Source organism: Hyla sarda, chromosome 7 (assembly GCF_029499605.1).
Source record: "Hyla sarda isolate aHylSar1 chromosome 7, aHylSar1.hap1, whole genome shotgun sequence".
Classification (NCBI taxonomy): domain Eukaryota; kingdom Metazoa; phylum Chordata; class Amphibia; order Anura; family Hylidae; genus Hyla; species Hyla sarda.
Genome location: NC_079195.1, coordinates 24927972 through 24945517, shown reverse-complemented (window position 1 = coordinate 24945517; position 17546 = coordinate 24927972). Strand labels below are relative to the sequence as shown.

Genomic DNA, 17546 nt, shown 5'->3' with positions numbered 1-17546 from the left:
TTTCCATGATTGGTTGAAGCATTGTGCTTCTCAATATCCATTTCTATTTATATTGTAATATTTACCTGTACGACTCTCTTGATATAGCTTCACCGTAATATTTACTTTTTTGCATGTTTTTTAGATTTTTTTGGACCACTTTATATGGTTTATTTGGAGCATCTCTTAACTGTATGTGAATTGGTACTGTGCGTTTTAAATACATTGTGCACATGCGCATGGGGTACTGTCACGATGCCGGCTGGCAGGAGGTGGATCCTCTGTGCCAGAGAGGGATTGGCGTGGACCGTGCTAGTGGACCGGTTCTAAGTCACTACTGGTTTTCACCAGAGCCCGCCGCAAAGCGGGATGGTCTTGCTGCGGCGGTAGTGACCAGGTCGTATCCACTAGCAACGGCTCAACCTCTCTGGCTGCTGAAGATAGGCGCGGTACAAGGGAGTAGACAGAAGCAAGGTCGGACGTAGCAGAAGGTCGGGGCAGGCAGCAAGGAACGTAGTCAGGGGCAACGGCAGGAGGTCTGGAACACAGGCTAGGAACACACAAGGAAACGCTTTCACTGGCACGATGGCAACAAGATCCGGCAAGGAAGTGCAGGGGAAGTGAGGTGATATAGGGAAGTGCACAGGTGATCAGACTAATTGGAACCACTGCGCCAATCAGCGGCGCAGTGGCCCTTTAAATCGCAAAGACCCGGCGCGCGCGCGCCCTAAGGAGCGGGGCCGCGCGCGCCGGGACAGGACCGACGGAGAGCGAGTCAGGTACGGGAGCCGGGGTGCGCATCGCGAGCGGGCGCTACCCGCATCGCGAATCGCATCCCGGCTGGAGGCGGTATCGCAGCGCCCCGGGTCAGTGGATCTGACCGGAGCGCTGCAGTGAGGAGAGTGTAGCGAGCGCTCCGGGGAGGAGCGGGGACCCGGAGCGCTCGGCGTAACAGTACCCCCCCCCTTGGGTCTCCCCCTCTTCTTAGAGCCTGAGAACCTGAGGAGCAGACTTTTGTCTAGGATATTGTCCTCAGGTTCCCAGGATCTCTCTTCTGGACCACAACCCTCCCAATCCACTAAAAAAAAGGTTTTCCCTCTGACCTTTTTGGATGCCAGAATCTCTTTGACGGAGAAGATATCCGAGGAGCCGGAAACAGGAGTGGGAGGAACAGATTTGGGAGAGAAACGGTTGATGATAAGTGGTTTAACCTCTTCAGGACATAGGGCGTATGGATACGCCCTGAATCCCGAGTCCTTAAGGACCGAGGGCGTATCCATACGCCCGTGGGAATTCCGGCCCCCACCGCTAGCCGGTTGGGGACCGGAGCCGGATGCCTGCTGAAATCGTTCAGCAGGCATCCCGGCATATCACCCAGGGGGGTCATTATGCCCCCCCATGTCGGCGATCGCCGCAGATCGCTGGACAATTCAGTCCAGCGATCTGCGGCGATTCCGGGTCAATCGGGTCTCCGGTGACCCGGTGACCCGGAATTACTGGCTGTTCGGGGCCGTCTCTGACGGCCCCGAACAGCCAGAGCCTGCAGGGGTGAGGTGGCACTGGTGCCACCTCACGATCGCCCTGATTCGTCGGCCGGATTACCGGCCGACCAATCAGGGCGCCTGCTGCGGGTGTCACTCCCGCACCCGCTCCGCCCCTCTTCTGGAGGACGTGAGCGGGTGCGGGAAGACGACCCCCGGTGCTGGGTTTTGCAACAGCTGGAGGCACATTCTTTCTATGGAAAAGTGTACCTTCAGCTGTTGTATAACTACAACTCCCAGCTTGCACAAACAGCTAAAGTGCATGCTGGGAGTTGTAGTGGTGCATCTGCTGGTTGCATAACTACAACTCCCAGCATGCCCGTTGGCTGTCGGTGACTGCTGAGAGTTGTAGTTTTGCAACAGCTGAAGGCACACTGGTTGTGAAACTCAGAGTTTTTTTTTACCTAACTCAGTGTTTCACGACCGGTGTGCCTCCAGCTGTTGCAAACTACAACTCTCAGCAGTCACCGTACACCATGCACCGTACATGCTGGGAGTTGTAGTTTTGCAACAGCTGGAGGCACACTGGTTGTGAAACACTGAGTTAGGTCACAAACTCAGTGATACATAACCAGTGTGCCTACAGTTGTTACAAAACTACAACTCTCAGCAGTCACCGACAGCCAACGGGCATGCTGGGAGTTGTAGTTATGCAACAGCTGGATGTCCCCCCCAATGTGAACGTACAGGGTACACTCACATGGGCGGAGGATTACAGTAAGTATCGGGCTGCAAATTTGAGCTGCCGCAAACTTTCTGCTGCAGCTCAAATTGCCAGCGAGAAACTACTGTGAACCCCCGCCCGTGCGACTGTACCCTAAAAACACTACACTACACTAACACAAAAAATAAAATAAAAAGTAAAAAAAAAACATATACACATACCCCTACACAGCCCCCCTCCCCTCCCCAATAAAAATGAAAAACGTCTGGTACACCACTGTTTCCAGAACGGAGCCTCCAGCTGTTGCAAAACAACTCCCAGTATTGTCGGACAGCCGTTGACTGTCCAGGCATGCTGGGAGTTTTGCAACAGCTGGAGGCACCCTGTTTGGGAATCACTGGCATAGAATACCCCTATGTCCACCCCTATGCAAGTCCCTAATTTAGGCCTCAAATGCGCATGGCGCTCTCACTCTGGAGCCCTGTCGTATTTCAAGGCAACAGATTAGGGTCACATATGGGGTATCGCCGTACTCGGGAGAAATTGTGTTACAAATTTTGGGGGGTATTTTCTGCTTTTACCCTTTTTAAAAATGTAAAATTTTTGGGAAAACAAGCATTTTAGGTAAAAAAAAAAAAAAATTTTTACATATGCAAAAGTCGTGAAACACCTGTGGGGTATAAAGGTTCACTTAACCCCTTGTTACGTTCCCCGAGGGGTCTAGTTTCCAAAATGGTATGCCATGTGGGTTTTTTTTGCTATCCTGGCACCATAGGGGCTTCCTAAATGCGGCATGCCCCCAGAGCAAAATTTGCGTTCAAAAAGCCAAATGTGACTCCTTCTCTTCTGAGACCTGTAGTGCGCCAGCAGAGCACTTTTCACCCCCATATGGGGTGTTTTCTGAATCGGGAGAAATTGGGCTTCAAATTTTTAGGGGTATTTTCTGCTATTACCCTTTTTAAAAATAAAATTTTTGGGGGAAAACAAGCATTTTAGGTAAAATTTTTTATTTATTTTTTACATTTGCAAAAGTCGTGAAACACCTGTGGGGTATTAAGGTTCACTTTATCCCATGTTACATTCCCCGAGGGGTCTAGTTTCCAAAATGGTATGCCATGTGGGTTTTTTTTGCTGTTCTGGCACCATAAGGGCTTCCTAAAGGTAACATGCCCCCCAAAAACCATTTCAGAAAAACGTACTCTCCAAAATCCCCTTGTCGCTCCTTCCCTTCTGAGCCCTCTACTGCGCCCGCCGAACACTTTACATAGACATATGAGGTATGTGCTTACTCGAGAGAAATTGGGCTACAAATACAAGTAAAAATTTTGTCCTTTTACCCCTTGTAAAAATTCAGAAATTGGGTCTACAAGAACATGTGAGTGTAAAAAATGAAGATTGTGAATTTTCTCCTTCACTTTGCTGCTATTCGTGTGAAACACCTAAAGGGTTAAAACGCTGACTGAATGTCATTTTGAATACTTTGGGGGGTGTAGTTTTTATAATGGGGTCATTTATGGGGTATTTCTAATATGAAGACCCTTCAAATCCACTTCAAACCTGAACTGGTCCCTGAAAAATACTGAGTTTGAAAATTTTGTGAAAAATCGGAAAATTGCTGCTGACCGTTGAAGCCCTCTGGTGTCTTCCAAAAGTAAAAACGCGTCAATTTTATGATGCAAACATAAAGTAGACATATTGTATATGTGAACCAAAAAAAAAATGTATTCGTAATATCCATTTTCCTTACAAGCAGAAAGCTTCAAAGTTAGAAAAATGCTAAATTTTCAAATTTTTCATCAAATTTACGGATTTTTCACCAAAAAAGGATGCAAGTATCGACAAAAATTTACCACTATGTTAAAGTAGAATATGTCACGAAAAAACAATCTCGGAATCAGAATGATAACTAAAAGCATTCCAGAGTTATTAATGTTTAAAGTGACAGTGGTCAGATGTGCAAAAAACGCTCCGGTCCTTAAGGCCAAAATGGGCTCCGTCCTGAAGGGGTTAAGAAGAGAAACGTGAAAGGCATTAGGAATACGAAGAGAAGGAGGAAGAAGAAATTTGTAAGAAACAGGATTAATCTGGCACAAAATTTTGAAAGGACCAAGATAGCGTGGTCCCAACTTGTAGCTAGGGACACGGAAGCGGACATATTTAGCGGAGAGCCATACCTTGTCTCCAGGGGAAAAAATGGGAGGAGCTCTTCTTTTCTTATCCGCGAACTTCTTCATGCGTGATGAAGCCTGTAAGAGAGAATTTTGGGTCTCTCTCCATATGATGGAAAGGTCACGAGAAATTTCATCCACAGCGGGCAGACCAGAGGGCAAGGGGGTAGGGAGGGGGGGAAGAGGGTGACGGCCGTACACCACGAAAAATGGGGATTTGGAGGAAGATTCAGAGACTCTGAAGTTATACGAGAATTCGGCCCATGGAAGGAGATCTGCCCAGTCATCCTGGCGGGAGGAAACAAAATGTCGTAAATAATCACCCAAGACCTGGTTAATTCTTTCTACTTGTCCATTGGATTGAGGATGATAAGCAGAAGAAAAATTTAATTTAATCTTGAGTTGTTTACAGAGAGCCCTCCAGAATTTAGACACGAATTGGACGCCTCTATCCGAGACGATCTGCGTAGGCAACCCGTGAAGACGAAAAATGTGTACAAAAAATTGTTTAGCCAACTGAGGCGCTGAAGGAAGACCAGGAAGAGGGATGAAATGTGCCATTTTGGAGAATTGATCAACGACCACCCAAATAACAGTGTTGCCACGGGATGGGGGTAGGTCTGTAATAAAGTCCATACCAATCAGAGACCAAGGCTGTTCGGGGACAGGCAGGGGATGAAGAAAACCAGCGGGCTTCTGGCGAGGAGTCTTATCCCGGGCACAGATAGTGCAGGCTCGCACAAAGTCCACAACATCCGTCTCCAGAGTCGGCCACCAATAGAAGCGAGAGATGAGTTGCACAGATTTCTTGATGCCCGCATGACCTGCGAGATGGGAGGAGTGACCCCATTTGAGGATTCCGAGGCGTTGGCGTGGAGAAACAAAGGTCTTTCCTGGAGGAGTTTGCCTGATGGAGGCTGGAGAAGTGGAAATCAGGCAGTCAGGAGGAATGATGTGTTGCGGAGAGAGTTCAACTTCAGAAGCATCCGAGGAACGAGAGAGAGCATCGGCCCTAATGTTCTTATCGGCAGGCCGAAAGTGAATTTCAAAATTAAATCGGGCAAAGAACAGAGACCACCTGGCCTGGCGAGGATTCAGCCGTTGGGCAGACTGGAGGTAGGAGAGGTTCTTGTGATCGGTGTAAATAATAACTGGAAATCTTGATCCCTCCAGCAGATGCCTCCATTCCTCAAGTGCTAATTTAATGGCTAGAAGCTCTCGATCCCCGATGGAGTAGTTCCTCTCCGCCGGAGAGAAGGTCCTAGAAAAAAAACCACAAATAACAGCATGCCCGGAAGAATTTTTTTGTAGAAGGACAGCTCCAGCTCCCACTGAGGAGGCATCAACCTCCAATAGGAAGGGTTTGGAAGGGTCAGGTCTGGAGAGCACGGGAGCCGAAGAAAAGGCAGACTTGAGCCGTTTAAAGGCGTCTTCCGCTTGAGGAGGCCAAGACTTGGGATCGGCATTTTTTTTGGTTAAAGCCACGATAGGAGCCACAACGGTAGAAAAATGTGGAATAAATTGCCTGTAATAATTGGCGAACCCCAAAAAGCGTTGGATAGCACGGAGTCCGGAGGGGCGTGGCCAATCTAAGACGGCAGAGAGTTTGTCTGGATCCATTTGTAGTCCCTGGCCAGAGACCAAGTATCCTAGGAAAGGAAGAGATTGGCATTCAAACAGACATTTCTCAATTTTGGCATAGAGTTGATTGTCATGAAGTCTCTGAAGAACCATACGGACATGCTGGCGGTGTTCTTCTAGATTGGCAGAAAAAATCAGGATATCGTCCAGATATACAACAACACAGGAGTATAAAAGATCACGAAAAATTTCATTAACAAAGTCTTGGAAGACGGCAGGGGCGTTGCACAGGCCAAAGGGCATGACCAGATACTCAAAGTGTCCATCTCTGGTGTTAAATGCCGTTTTCCATTCATCCCCCTCTCTGATGCGGATGAGATTATAAGCACCTCTTAAGTCCAGTTTGGTAAAGATGTGGGCACCTTGGAGGCGATCAAAGAGTTCAGAGATGAGGGGTAGGGGGTAGCGGTTCTTAACCGTGATTTTATTAAGACCGCGGTAGTCAATGCAAGGACGTAGGGAGCCATCTTTTTTGGACACAAAGAAAAATCCGGCTCCGGCAGGAGAGGAGGATTTACGGATAAAGCCCTTTTTAAATTTTCCTGGACGTATTCAGACATGGCAAGAGTCTCTGGGGCGGACAGAGGATAAATTCTGCCCCGGGGTGGAGTAGTGCCCGGGAGGAGGTCGATAGGACAATCATAAGGCCTGTGAGGAGGTAGAGTCTCAGCTTGTTTTTTGCAAAAAACATCCGCAAAGTCCATATAGGCCTTAGGGAGACCGGTTACTGGAGGAACCACAGAGTCACGGCAAGGGTTACTGGGAACCGGTTTTAGGCAGTCCTTGGAACAAGAGGGCCCCCAACTCTTGATCTCCCCAGTGGACCAATCCAGGGTTGGGGAATGAAGTTGAAGCCAGGGAAGTCCAAGGAGAATTTCAGAAGTGCAATTGGGGAGGACCAAAAGTTCAATCCTCTCGTGATGAGATCCGATGCACATTAGAAGGGGCTCCGTGCGGAAACGTATGGTACAGTCCAATCTTTCATTGTTTACACAATTGATGTAGAGGGGTCTGGCGAGACTGGTCACTGGGATGTTGAACCTGTTGACGAGAGAGGCCAAAATAAAATTTCCTGCAGATCCGGAGTCCAAGAAGGCCATAGTAGAGAAGGAGAAGGCAGAGGCAGACATCCGCACAGGCACAGTAAGACGTGGAGAAGCAGAGTAGACATCAAGGACTGTCTCACCTTTGTGCGGAGTCGGCGTACGTCTTTCCAGGCGGGGAGGACGGATAGGACAATCCCTCAGGAAGTGTTCGGTACTAGCACAGTACAGGCAGAGATTCTCCATGCGGCGTCGTGTCCTCTCTTGAGGTGTCAGGCGAGACCGGTCGACCTGCATAGCCTCCACGGCGGGAGGCACAGGAACGGATTGCAGGGGACCAGAGGAGAGAGGAGCCGAGGAGAAGAAACGCCTCGTGCGAACAGAGTCCATATCCTGGCGGAGCTCCTGACGCCTTTCGGAAAAACGCATGTCAATGCGAGTGGCTAGGTGAATGAGTTCATGTAGATTAGCAGGGATTTCTCGTGCGGCCAGAACATCTTTAATGTTGCTGGATAGGCCTTTTTTAAAGGTCGCGCAGAGGGCCTCATTATTCCAGGATAATTCTGAAGCAAGAGTACGGAATTGTACGGCATACTCGCCAACGGAAGAATTACCCTGGACCAGGTTCAACAGGGCAGTCTCAGCAGAAGAGGCTCGGGCAGGTTCCTCAAAGACACTTCGGATTTCCGAGAAGAAGGAGTGTACAGAGGCAGTGACGGGGTCATTGCGGTCCCAGAGCGGTGTGGCCCAAGACAGGGCTTTTCCAGACAGAAGGCTGACTACGAAAGCCACCTTAGACCTTTCAGTGGGAAACTGGTCCGACATCATCTCCAAGTGCAGGGAACATTGGGAAAGAAAGCCACGGCAAAACTTAGAGTCCCCATCAAATTTATCCGGCAAGGATAGGCGTAGACCAGAAGCGGCCACTCGCTGCGGAGGAGGTGCAGGAGCTGGCGGAGGAGATGATTGCTGAAGCTGTGGTAGTAACTGCTGTAGCATAACGGTCAGTTGAGACAGCTGTTGGCCTTGTTGCGCTATCTGTTGTGACTGCTGGGCGACCACCGTGGTGAGGTCAGCGACAACTGGCAGAGGAACTTCAGCGGGATCCATGGCCGGATCTACTGTCACGATGCCGGCTGGCAGGAGGTGGATCCTCTGTGCCAGAGAGGGATTGGCGTGGACCGTGCTAGTGGACCGGTTCTAAGTCACTACTGGTTTTCACCAGAGCCCGCCGCAAAGCGGGATGGTCTTGCTGCGGCGGTAGTGACCAGGTCGTATCCACTAGCAACGGCTCAACCTCTCTGGCTGCTGAAGATAGGCGCGGTACAAGGGAGTAGACAGAAGCAAGGTCGGACGTAGCAGAAGGTCGGGGCAGGCAGCAAGGAACGTAGTCAGGGGCAACGGCAGGAGGTCTGGAACACAGGCTAGGAACACACAAGGAAACGCTTTCACTGGCACGATGGCAACAAGATCCGGCAAGGAAGTGCAGGGGAAGTGAGGTGATATAGGGAAGTGCACAGGTGATCAGACTAATTGGAACCACTGCGCCAATCAGCGGCGCAGTGGCCCTTTAAATCGCAAAGACCCGGCGCGCGCGCGCCCTAAGGAGCGGGGCCGCGCGCGCCGGGACAGGACCGACGGAGAGCGAGTCAGGTACGGGAGCCGGGGTGCGCATCGCGAGCGGGCGCTACCCGCATCGCGAATCGCATCCCGGCTGGAGGCGGTATCGCAGCGCCCCGGGTCAGTGGATCTGACCGGAGCGCTGCAGTGAGGAGAGTGTAGCGAGCGCTCCGGGGAGGAGCGGGGACCCGGAGCGCTCGGCGTAACAGGTACATTCTTGAAATTTAGTTTGGGCGCATGCGCGATGCACGGCAGTCACGTGATGTGTGTTGCGGTCATGTAACTCCGCTCGTGTCGCAAGGATTGAGCAAAACATAGATGTCTATGCGATGCACGGTGGTTACGTAGTGCGTAATGTAGGTCACGTGACTCTGCGCGTGACGTACCAGGCTGTCGTGCGCACAAAGCCTCTCCATATATGGAGTGGTTGTTCCGGCACAATACAGGCGCCGGATATGATGCAATTACTTACAGACTGGAAGATAAAATAGCGCATTAGATTCAAGAGGTCGCCGAACATGGCGCGGTGCCCATCTGCAAGGTATTAGTCAATTAACTAATTAAAATATGTACAGTGGTCCCTTAACATACGATGGTAATTCGTTCCAAACGAGCCATCGTTTGTCGAATCCATCGTATGTTGAGGGATTCGTGCAATGTAAAGTATAGGAAGCTGTACTCACCTGTCCCCACCGCTCCGGACCGCGTCCCGCCGCTCCTGATGGTGTCCCCGCTGCTCCTGATGGTGACCCCTGGCCTCCGTTGGGCTCTCCTGGTCTTCTCCGGCCCTCTGCTGTCTTCCGCAAGGCCTTACTGGGCCTGCGTAGCGACGTCATTACGCCGCTGCGTACGCCGTTCCTATTGGATGACGGGACGGCAGCGTATTGACGTCACCAGAGAGGGCCGAGAAGACACCGCAGGACCAGCGCTGGACCTGAAGGGCACCCCAGAGCATCATGAAGGGGTAAGTAATACTCACCGCACCACACGGGGAACATTAGGCTGCTATCCGGCAGCAGCTTAAGCATTTTGCGCTGCCGGATAGCACTTAATGGGATGGCCCCGACATAAAAAAGCATCGTATGTCGATGCTGACATCGACATGCGATGGCCTCTGAGAGGCCATCGTATGTCGATTTGATCATATGTCGGGGCCATCGTAGGTCGGGGGGGTCACTGTATATATAATGTGAAGGGACTTTGAGAAGCACAGCACCCCTGAGGAAGTCACCTTGGGAGCGACGGAACTCGTGGTGTCTTCTGTGGCCTCGTCCCCATAATAACATCAGTATTCCTTGGTCTCTCCATCCAGTCTGGGACGCTTGCTTCCTATTATCGACACGTTTGCAGGTATATAGGGAATGCATTATTGAAGAATCTTTGATATCACTAATCCGTGTCATATTGCTATATCCCTTATCTTGTGTATATATTGCATATTTTATTGCATATGTTATCTGGATGGTGTGAGGTAACATCTTGTACAGAGGGACGGGTGACAATATCTAGGTGAGGGGGTTCATGGCCCCTCTTCAGAGTTGTGCTTGGGCTTTATTTTGTAAGCCAAATTTTTTTATTAGTTTTATCTTTTTGTCCTTTTCATCACTTATGTGTTGTATACTGGGATATATATATACCGTATTTTTCACCGTATAAGACGCACTTTTTCTTCCCCAAAACTGGGGGGAAAAGTTGGTGCATCTTATACGGCAAATACACATTAAAACCGGTGTTCCCTGCGGCCATCAACGGCCGGGACCCGGGGCTAGTACAGGACATCATCGATCGCAGTGATCATCATCATCGATCAAAGCTGACCGCCGTGTCTGAAGCGAAAGTGACACTAACCTGTGTTACGCCGAGCGCTCCGGGTCCCCGTTCCTCCCCGGAGCGCTCGCCTCATCCTCGTTGCTGCAGCGCCCCGGTCAGATCTCCTGACCGGGTGCGCTGCGGTACCGCCTCCAGCCGGGATGCGATTCGCGATGCGGGTGGCGCCCGCTCGCGATGCGCACCCCGGCTCCCGTACCTGACTCGCTCTCCGTCGGTCCTGTCCCGGCGCGCGCGGCCCCGCTCCCTAGGGCGCGCGCGCGCCGGGTCTCTGTGATTTAAAGGGCCAGTGCACCAATGATGGTGCCTGGTCCAATCTTCCCAATTACCTTAATTAGCTAGCACCTGTGCACTCCCTACTTATACCTCACTTCCCCTGCACTCCCTCGCCGGATCTTGTTGCCCTTGTGCCTAGTGAAAGCGTTCCCTTGTTTGTTCCTAGCCCGTGTTCCAGACCTCCTGCCGTTGCCCCTGACTACGATCCTTGCTGCCTGCCCCGACCTTCTGCTACGTCCGACCTTGCCTTTGTCTACTCCCTTGTACCGCGCCTATCTTCAGCAGTCAGAGAGGTTGAGCCGTTGCTAGTGGATACGACCTGGTCACTACCGCCGCAGCAAGACCATCCCGCTTTGCGGCGGGCTCTGGTGAAAACCAGTAGTGACTTAGAACCGGTCCACTAGCACGGTCCTCGCCAATCCCTCTCTGGCACAGAGAATCCACCTCCTACCAGCCGGGATCGTGACAGTAGATCCGGCCATGGATTCCGCTGAAGTTCCTCTGCCAGTTGTCGCCGACCTCCCCACACTGGTCGCCCAGCAAGCCCGACTGGTCGCCCAGCAAGCCCGACTGGTCGCCCAGCAAGCCCGACAGGTCGCCCAGCAAGCCCGACAGATTGCCCAACGAAATCACCAGCTGGCATACTTGACCACCGTGACACTGCAACTTCAGTCACAGATACAGCAGCTGCTGCCACAGACACAGCAGCTGCAACAACCATCTCCTCCGCCGGCTCCTGCAACTCCTCCGCAGCAACCGGCCGCTCCTAACCCCTGCTTGTCCCTGCCAGACAAATTTGATGAGGACTCTAGACTCTGCCGTGGTCTCCTTTCTGGAAAGGCCTTGTCTGGGGCCACACCACTCTGGGACCGCAATGATCCTGCCACAGCCACAGTCCAGTCCTTCTTCGCTGAGGTCCGTGGTGTCTTCGAGGAGCCTGCCCGAGCTTCTTCTGCCGAGACTGCCCTGCTGAACCTGGCCCAGGGTGTTTCTTCCGTTGGCGAATACGCCATTCAGTTCCGTGCTCTTGCTTCCGAGTTGTCCTGGAATAGTGAGGCTCTCTGCGCGACCTTTAAAAAAGGCCTATCCAGCAACATTAAAGATGTTCTGGCCGCACGAGAAACTCCTGCTAACCTACATGAACTCATTCATCTTGCCACTCGCATTGACATGCGTTTTTCCGGATGGCGTCTGGAGCTCCGCCTGGATATGGACTTTGTTCGCACGAGGCGTTTTTTCTCCCCGGCTCCTCTCTCCTCTGGTCCTCTGCAAACCGTTCCTGTGCCTCCCGCCGTGGAGGCTATGCAAGTTGACCGGTCTCGCTTGACACCTCAAGAGAAGTCACGACGCCGCATGGAGAATCTTTGCCTGTACTATGCCGGTACCGAACACTTCCTGAAGGATTGTCCTATCCGTCCTCCCCGCCTGGGAAGACGTACGCTGACTCCGCACAAAGGTGACACAGTTCTTGATGTCAACTCTGCTTCTCCACGCCTTACTGTGCCTGTGCGGATATCTGCCTCTACCTTCTCCTTCTCTACTATGGCCTTCTTGGATTCCGGATCTGCAGGAATTTTTTTTTTGGCCTCTCTTATCAACAGGTTCATCGTCCCTGTGACCAGTCTCGCCAGACCCCTCTACAGCAATTGTGTTTACAATGGAAGTTTGGACTGTGCCGTGCGTTACCGCACGGAACCCCTCCTAATGTGCATCGGACCTCTTCACGAAAGAATTGAGTTTTTGTTCCTCAGGTTCTTTGGACCCAAGAAGAGGGGGAGACCCAAGGGGGGGGGTACTGTTACGCCGAGCGCTCCGGGTCCCCGTTCCTCCCCGGAGCGCTCGCCTCATCCTCGTTGCTGCAGCGCCCCGGTCAGATCTCCTGACCGGGTGCGCTGCGGTACCGCCTCCAGCCGGGATGCGATTCGCGATGCGGGTGGCGCCCGCTCGCGATGCGCACCCCGGCTCCCGTACCTGACTCGCTCTCCGTCGGTCCTGTCCCGGCGCGCGCGGCCCCGCTCCCTAGGGCGCGCGCGCGCCGGGTCTCTGCGATTTAAAGGGCCAGTGCACCAATGATGGTGCCTGGTCCAATCTTCCCAATTACCTTAATTAGCTTGCACCTGTGCACTCCCTACTTATACCTCACTTCCCCTGCACTCCCTCGCCGGATCTTGTTGCCCTTGTGCCTAGTGAAAGCGTTCCCTTGTTTGTTCCTAGCCCGTGTTCCAGACCTCCTGCCGTTGCCCCTGACTACGATCCTTGCTGCCTGCCCCGACCTTCTGCTACGTCCGACCTTGCCTTTGTCTACTCCCTTGTACCGCGCCTATCTTCAGCAGTCAGAGAGGTTGAGCCGTTGCTAGTGGATACGACCTGGTCACTACCGCCGCAGCAAGACCATCCCGCTTTGCGGCGGGCTCTGATGAAAACCAGTAGTGACTTAGAACCGGTCCACTAGCACGGTCCTCGCCAATCCCTCTCTGGCACAGAGAATCCACCTCCTACCAGCCGGGATCGTGACAACCTGGCTGCTCAGTCGGGCTGTTCGGGACCGCCGCTAAGAAATCGTAGCGTCCCAAACAGCTTACAGGACACCGGGGGGGACCTTACCTGCCTCCTCGGTGTCTGCTCCATGTCGGGATCCCCTGCATGACCGGCGCTCTCCTTCGTCGTCAACACGTCATCGCGCACGCCGTCCCATCATCCACGACGTGCGCGATGACGTGACCCACGGCTAGTACAGGACATCAATGATCTACGGTGATGCCCTGTATTAACCCTTCAGACGTGGCAATCAAAGTTGACCACCACGTCTGAAGCGAAAGTGACACTAACCCGGCTGCTCAGTAGGGCTGTTCGTGGACCTCTGCAGTGAAATTGCGGCGTCCCGAACAGCTTACAGGACACCGAGAGGGACCTTACCTGCCTCCTCGGTGTCTTCTCCGTGCTGGGATCCCCTGCATGGCCGGCGCTCTCCTTCGTCGTCATCACTTCGTCACGCACGCCGTCCCGTCATCCAATAGGAGCAGTGTGCAAAGCGACATGATGATGGTGACGGAGAGCGAGGATACCGGGCAGCAGAGACGTTCCGGAGCGACGGGGACACCCTGGGAACGCAGCAACAGTGATGGAAGGCGACATCCTGGGCAGCGGTGACGAGCGGTGACGGGTCCGGAGCGGCGGAGACACGTGAGTATTACCTCCTATACCAGTGGTCTACAACCTGCGGACCTCCAGATGTTGCAAAACTACAACTCCCAGCATGCTTGAGAAAGACCAGAATAGCTGGTTGAACTGGCTGTAACTTTCAACTGGATATGGAATAAATGTAATTTTTTTGCACCTTTATTGATCTGTGTGCTGCGGATTTCTTCAAATTTTTATCTACATATGGACCATTGACCAGGGTCCGGTTCTGCATACACCATAACATTGATTTCTCTTGGGGTGCTGCTTCCCTTGGATTGCTATATATATATATATATATATATATATATATATATATAAATATGAAAGAATTTATATATGGATACCTGAAGATGGTTTAGAACCCTGTGATGTCACACATGCTTGTGATGATGTCACCGTAAGCTGAACAAAGAGCTGCGCGCCGGCCGCAGTCTCTTCAGTGTGTTTTGCATTCACAACCTGTGGTGTAAAGTGTTTCTTAGAGAGTTTCTATTTGCGATAGAGAATTCGAGATTTTGACCGTTCCTTGTCTGAAGAGAGAACCACAAGGTAAGTCTCAGCCTCTTCTATTCATACATACACAGGGCACTTTGTTTGTTTGTCAGTTTATTTTTTATTTTTTTTGAATTGCAATCAATTTCCAAAAGAAGAAACAAAAGTTATATTCCTCATAGCATTGTGACAATACTTGGCTTAGGCATTAAACATAATAAAACGCACAGATAGTATCATGACCAGAGCTTTTTTTTGCAAAAGTGCTAAAATGCAATTATGCCCAAAAAAGCCCCCAAGAAAAAGAGTCCTAATTCATGATGTTCTAAAAGATATAAGTCTATGAGAAAGATTTGGTGGTGTAGTAAAAGAATGACAGAAAGATTAGGGCAGAAATATAATAGTATATAATAATATTCTGTGTACTAACAATAGAAATACTCTGGGTACTCCGAAAGGGAAAATGTTCAAATCAACTAGTGGCAGAAAGTCATATAGGGGACGGATAGATCCCAATGAGGTGGGGTAGGTTCATTATTAGTAAATGTATATAGCGGGATAGCCCAATTGTATCTACAGTATGAACTTCCTATTGGCCAGTGACCTTACAGCCAAGCCCTTATAATCCGCCATTACTAGGACCGGACAGGTTCAGGGTTGTCAGATATTACTAGGACCGGACAGGTTCAGGGTTATCAGATATTACTAGGACCGGACAGGTTCAGCGTTATCAGATATTACTAGGACCGGACAGGTTCAGAGTTATCAGATATTACTAGGACTGGACAGGTTCAGGGTTATCAGATATTACTAGGACCAGACAGGTTCATAGTTATCAGATATTACTAGGACTGGACAGGTTCAGGGTTATAAGATATTACTAGGACCGGACAGGTTCAAGGTTATCAGATATTACTAGGACCGGACAGGTTCAGGGTTATCAGATATTACTAGGACCGGACAGGTTCAGGATTATCAGATATTATTAGGAACGGACAGGTTCAGGGTTATCAGATATTACTAGGATCGGACAGGTTCAGGGTTATTAGATATTACTAGGACCGGACAGGTGCAGGGTTATCAGATATTACTAGGACCGGACAGGTTCAGGGTTATCAGACATTGGAAACCTCAGGGAAGACGTCTCCATATAAAACACTTATAGAGAAGCGTCTTCTTCTGAGGCTGCGATGGTCTTAGTGTTATCTTGTGGTTCTGTGCTGGACATTTCTGCTCTGTATGAAGGATCTATTGTATAATGACAGGAATGATGACATGTTGTCTAATGTGTTCACTTATCTCTCTCTCTCTAGTGTTTTCAGGCTCTGACCTGTGACCATGGCCTCTCCACAAGACCCATTACTGAAGGAGGAGGAAGAAGCAATGGAGGACCATAGTGATATGGATGTAGAAAAGGGCGATATCCCTGAGAGGCAGAACCTGCCATCTCTAAGCGTGATGTCCACCGCACGTTCCATCATCACCGTAGTGATCCTCGCCTTTGTTAATTTGCTCATTTACGCAAATCGCTCCAGCGTGGCGGGGGTGCTGCCTTATATACAGAAAGCATATGACACCAATGCTAGTCTGTCCGGCTTATTGAATACATTGTTCATTGGAAGCTACGTGCTGGTCGCACCAATTGCCGGATATTTGGGCGACCACTGTAATAAGAAATAAACTGTTTGCGCAGGAGTCATCGTTTGGCTGAGCATGACACTTACCCTGTCATTCATCCCTGACGGGTATTTCCTGCCCTTCCTGCTGACGAGTGGGCTGGTTGGAGCTGGAGAGGCAACTTTCTGCACCATCGCCCCCTCCATCATTGCAGACCTTTTTACAAGTGACCAGCGGACCCGCATGCTGAACGTGTTTTACTCCGTCATACCTGTAGGCTGCGGACTAGGATACATCATCGGGCCCAAAGTGACTGATGCAGCAAGGGGCGATTGGCACTGGGCGTTTCGGGTCACCCCTGGCCTGGGCCTCATAGCTGTGGCTTTGATACTTTTGGTCACAAAGGAGCTTCCAAGAACGACTACAAACGGGAAGAAGAACAACAAATCCCAGAAGTTTGCCAAATGGACGACAGATCTGAAAAAACTATTTAAAAATCGAAGCTTCATGTTAACCACCATGGGATCGACGGCTGTATCCTTCATAGTGGGAGCCATAGGTGTATGGGGTCCGTCATACCTGACCCACGCACGAACACTCCTACAAGAGAAGGACCCTTGCCGTGCTGAACCGTGTGACTATCACGACATCCTAATATTTGGTGTGGTTACAGTAGTTTCCGGCATTCTGGGAGTTGTAGCAGGGTCGGAGATAAGTAAAAGATATCGCAAATCCAACCCACGGGCGGACCCGCTTGTGTGTGGCTGCGCGATGATGCTCTCCGCCCCTTTTCTTCTGTTGGCATTGACTTTTGGCAACATCAGCCTTATTGCCACCAACATCTTTATCTTCATCGGAGAGACGCTTCTGTCAGTAAATTTCACCCTCATATCTGACATTATACTAAAAGTAGTAACTCCGTGGAGGAGATCTTCAGCTCTGGCCGTGCAGATGACAATCTATCACCTCCTAGGTGACGCCGGCAGCCCGTACCTCATCGGCCTGATATCTGACACCTACGAACGAGGATATGCCAAATCCCCTCTTCTGAAATACCGCAGCCTGGAGTATGCCCTCATGACCTCCACCATAATGGCAGTCATCGGAGGGGCCTTCTTCATGGCCACGGCCCTATTTATAGAGAGGGACGAAAAAGAAGCAGAGATGGAATCTGAACCTCCGTCATCCTCCTCCTCCTCACTGCTTCCTGCCGATGAGGACCGCGCTTCAGACTGAGGAAAAGTCATTGCTTACCTTTATCTCGTTTACTTCATTAAAAAAAAATAAAAAATTGCTGCAATTGTTCTCTGTTCCACTTTACCAGTTAAAACATTATTCTCTACCTATCCAACTGTGTCCAAACCCCAAATAGAAAATGAAAATCTCCTCCAAAGACATAAAAAGACTATGAATAAGAAGAGGGATATATATGAGTGTGTGTATGTGTTTGTGTGTATATGTGTGTGTATATGTGTGTATATGAGTGTGTTCATGT

General features: G+C 50.6%; 1 protein-coding gene across 1 annotated transcript; it reads left to right on the top strand.

Annotated features, from left to right (window-relative positions):
• Positions 1–14394: 14394 nt before the first annotated feature.
• Positions 14395–17335, top strand: LOC130282410 (protein spinster homolog 1-like). Its single transcript, XM_056530632.1, has 2 exons — positions 14395–14491; positions 15748–17335. Exon 2 carries the CDS (start codon positions 16148–16150, stop codon positions 17285–17287), a length of 1140 nt encoding a protein of 379 aa, XP_056386607.1. The 5' UTR covers positions 14395–14491; positions 15748–16147; the 3' UTR covers positions 17288–17335.
• The last annotated feature ends 211 nt before the right edge of the window (positions 17336–17546 follow it).

Coding starts and splice junctions, on each gene's coding strand:
- LOC130282410 (XM_056530632.1), top strand. CDS start 16,148: ATGACACTTACCCTGTCATTCATCCCTGACGGGTATTTCCTGCCCTTC.